Raw genomic sequence first — 4146 nt, 5'->3', positions numbered from 1 at the left:
ATCTGACGAATCACATTATTAAATTCGTCTTAAATCTTCTATGTTTTAGTCTATAGCAAATATTATGGATTGAACAATAAATCAACCAAAATAATAGAACAATAACAAATTTATTTATGAATTGGTGAATTTCTCTATCAAATCACAACTATTCAAAAAAAAAAAAAAAAAAGTTAAAATGAAAAGGCAAAAAAAGGGTAAATGATGCAATTACCTTGAAACCCCATCTTTCCAACTTGAAATTCTAAAAAAATAAAAAATAGGTTAAAATGGAATGATGAAAATGTTTGATAGAGAAATTCGCTAGCCTCAATATCTTGATATCCTTGGATCATTGCCATCAACATAAGAAGCTTTTCAAGAATTACTTGCGTGATTTATCGAAAAATCAAGAGAAAAAGGAAGGGGAACAGGTTAATGGAGAAATCGGTGGAGCCATGGAGGAGTATGTTAATTACTGTTTTGCATGTAAATCAACAGAAAGATGTTGTGGAGGCGGCAAAAAGAATGTGGATTTGCATCTTTTGACATATTTTAGGGTTATTACGCACTTGATGTATACAGTAGTATTTAGATGAGCGGGAAAATTTTGCATAAGAATGCGCCACGTGTATAATTATATGGGTAGTGGTTTCTCTATTATACTTTTATATAGATAGATAGATAGATATAGATAGATATAGATAGATAGATAGATATAGATAGAGATATAGATAGATAGATATTAAGAGACTCAAGTACTGCATCAATTCTGTACCTATGTCAACCCAACATTACCGTTGATTCGTTGAACAATAGTTCTCAAGTATATTTCGCAAAGATGTTATATATGTCCTTCACCTTAAAATCACTCTTGTCCTCCAGGGTATAGGCGGAAGACAAAATTGACATATTACGTACCAGAATTTCAGATCATATGACTTAGAAATGAAAGCAATACCAAGATCATTAGAAAATGTTGTAAGATTACCTTGTTGAATGTCATCGACCAAAGTCAGACGAACATGGCAGCAAAACAGGCCGAAATCACAACAAAATTGAATGTTATCCGTTTACTCCAGCGATTTCTAATTCAAATAAGTTGGTGCTATAATCGTACACACTCAAGATCATTCATAAGATGGAGCCCAAATCGAAACTAACAATAAAATTACCATCTTTTTTTACTATGAGAAGTCCAATATTACTTTTCATCAATATTTATGAAATTAAATATTATGAATTACCAGCAATATCTCATAAAATGTCAATTGGGATACCACAAGCAATTTAGTTTTAAACTCTTGTTAATTTAAGACGGTTTAAATTATTAAGACGACACATTCAAAACCAATTTAAATAATGGTAACATGAAAAGGAGTTCTAAGAGGTCTTATCTTATCACAGTCTTAGCAAGACCTACTAGTCTACAACATACAATGTCTTTATATTAGACAGGCCAACAAGCAAGGCAACAATGTAGTGCAATTATGATAACCTCGACAGCTCCTCAGTCGGAAAAGGTGAAACTAGGCTTGGAACATATCTTGCAATATTAATCCTCTCATCGAACTTCAAAAGCCTTTTGTATTGCGCAGGTTTACTACTTGTGTCCACTATCCCCAACGTCTTTCTCACAACATGCCATATCTCACCTTCGAATGGCCCCGTCACAAAAAACTTACCAGTTCGGGTAAAGCCGATCGTTTGAGAGTCTCCGGTTGATATCAACCCCTTTGGAAGATCAATTGATTTGACTGTTCCAGTAGATTCAAATATGCGCATTGTCATGTCACCTATATTTGAGCCATTACAATCGCCGCACTTGCTCAAACACCCTCCCATGACTCCTAAGTAGGTCCAACCCTTAATTATGTCGAACGTCTCAACCCCCAAATCAAAGCTAACAATAACAAGATTATATTGGGAATGATGAGCTCGCCAATACAACGTCTCATTTATAAGCACCGGTGGATCATAAAGAGTGATATCAGCATCAGGATCAAAATCGAAATTAATTTTTCTACCCTTATTTTCTTTTAGAGAGAAAACATGAACAATATAATTACTTTTTTGCCATCCCACATGTACTATGGACACTCGAACATATTTATAGTCATCAACAGAGGATACATATCCAAATCCGCAAACAACATGAGCACGCAATAAATACCCATCTGATGCATATTTGTGCATTTTGCGGGTGGCCGGGTTCCATATAATAAAATACTTCTTATGAACTGGTGTTAAGCAAATCAACCCATTACAACACCCTGTAAAAAAAAGCTCATTTTTTTTCTCGTCCCAAAAATCGGCGTCTAGTTTAAGCAAATTATCAGTATAATCAGAAATATGATCATCATCATCGTCATTGTAAGTAAAAAGGTAACGATTATTACTACACTGGATAAACAAGGTGTTAACTGGAGCCGAAGGGTGGGAGTAGGGAGATTTGATAAGGTGGGCTTTGGCAAAATCGGAAGAAGAAAGAGTAGAGTACCATTGTTTCGAAACGGACTTAAATCGAATAATAGATGTAACCGGTAATCTTGTAAGTATTTCTTGAAATATCAAATCATCAAAGAGGTAGCCTTGTTGCTTAATCACGACTTTGCCTCGCATATTGTCCAATGTTCTAGTAGTGATTGAGGTAGCATTGCTAGGGTTTTAATTCAATATAAGGGTTAGGATTATTTTGCTAACATGACCTTATATAATTTGGCTTTGGTAAAATCTACGATTTTTGGATGAAGAATAATTTTTTTGAATATATATTATATCTTAATGGAGATAGAAACTGAATTGGACTTTAGTACTTTATTTGGTTTCTATATTGAATACTCTATGTCGAGTTGAAATATTGGTTTCTAAACTTGGATACCTTTTTTTTTCTTTTCTTCGGCTATATCCTTCGCTTATGTTACATAACATATTGTAAAATTTAATTGAATCTTTAAATATGTCAAGGCGTTTGATTTTCATCTTGTTATTAATTAATTAGGATGCTTTAAAGTTAAAACCTTTGGAAGGATTTTGGTCTCGCTTTTCGGAGGATCAAGTCATTTCTTCCCGATAATATTGCAAGCCCATCTCCTAGTAAGCACATTTAAATTCAAGTAAAGATAATAACTACTCAAATGAAAAAGGCGAAACTAAGCTACGGACATATCTTGAATTATTAATTAACCGACTCTTCAAACCACAGAAGCACTAATAATACATCATCGATTATGTACCTTTGTCGAGTTAAGATTCGTTTCTGTTGAAACAATTCTCAAGTATGTTTCACAAAGACGTTATAATCCTCATAATACATAAAATCACTCTTGTCCTTGACAGTGTAGGTAGAAAACAAGATTGAAGTATAATCTACTAGAATTTCAGATCATTTAGTTCAACAAACTGATTCATGAGTTACACAAAATGATGGTCTTAGTATCAGCTCCGATATTTGCATAATTACAACAAAATTGAATGTTAATGATGTACTCATAAACAAAAAAAGAAAAAGCTGTCGACTTGCACCTATGATGATCAATTTCCTTTAGTATGTCCATCTAATGCGCCCAATTTTGCTCGTACATACATAAAAGAACCAGCCTCATAATCTCGTCCAGGGGAATTAACTGGTAAAATTACCACAGTCGGATCAATTCTAATGCGAAATTCTAGTTGAAGCAGCACCTTCTATGCAAAAGGTAATCAAACCGGCCTCCTCTATTAAATTGTGTGCAGTCTGAGATTGCAGCATTTTATCAACAAAACCAAGATTTTGTCCCGATTGACATGGCAGAGGTCTCGACTATCAGAGGATTTAAACTATATAAAAGAGCATAATTACTCAAATATCATATGGAGTTTCAAGAGTTTGTATTATTCTCTCCACAATAGTAAAATTTATTCAGTGTTATCAGTACGACGATATACATGTCACTCCCAAGACTCATTGAAAATAGATTACACAGTTTCGAAACTCAATCGTATAGATATTAGCAAAGTTGAGATAAAAGGGAAGGAAGTCCTAATAAACAAAACGAAGTTCTAAAATACGAGTCTAATAATAAGCATATTTCAATGGGTCTAACGATATCTTACGATTAAGCTGTTTTGTAAATAATGATGAATATAAATCATGGTAGACGCCTACACTAGACTTGGTTTTTCAGT

The 4146-nt window shown here is 33.6% G+C and overlaps 1 protein-coding gene across 1 annotated transcript; it reads right to left on the bottom strand.

The window, feature by feature from the left end:
- Window positions 1-1467: 1467 nt before the first annotated feature.
- Window positions 1468-2601, bottom strand: LOC141608320 (F-box/kelch-repeat protein At3g23880-like). Its single transcript, XM_074427682.1, has one exon. It carries the CDS (start codon window positions 2599-2601, stop codon window positions 1468-1470), a length of 1134 nt encoding a protein of 377 aa, XP_074283783.1.
- Window positions 2602-4146: the final 1545 nt, after the last annotated feature.

The sequence above is a fragment of the Silene latifolia genome, chromosome 10 (assembly GCF_048544455.1).
Source record: "Silene latifolia isolate original U9 population chromosome 10, ASM4854445v1, whole genome shotgun sequence".
In the NCBI taxonomy this organism is placed as follows: Eukaryota; Viridiplantae; Streptophyta; class Magnoliopsida; order Caryophyllales; family Caryophyllaceae; genus Silene; species Silene latifolia.
This window is presented reverse-complemented; position numbering and strand designations above follow the sequence as displayed.

Coding starts and splice junctions, on each gene's coding strand:
- LOC141608320 (XM_074427682.1), bottom strand. CDS start 2,601: ATGCGAGGCAAAGTCGTGATTAAGCAACAAGGCTACCTCTTTGATGAT.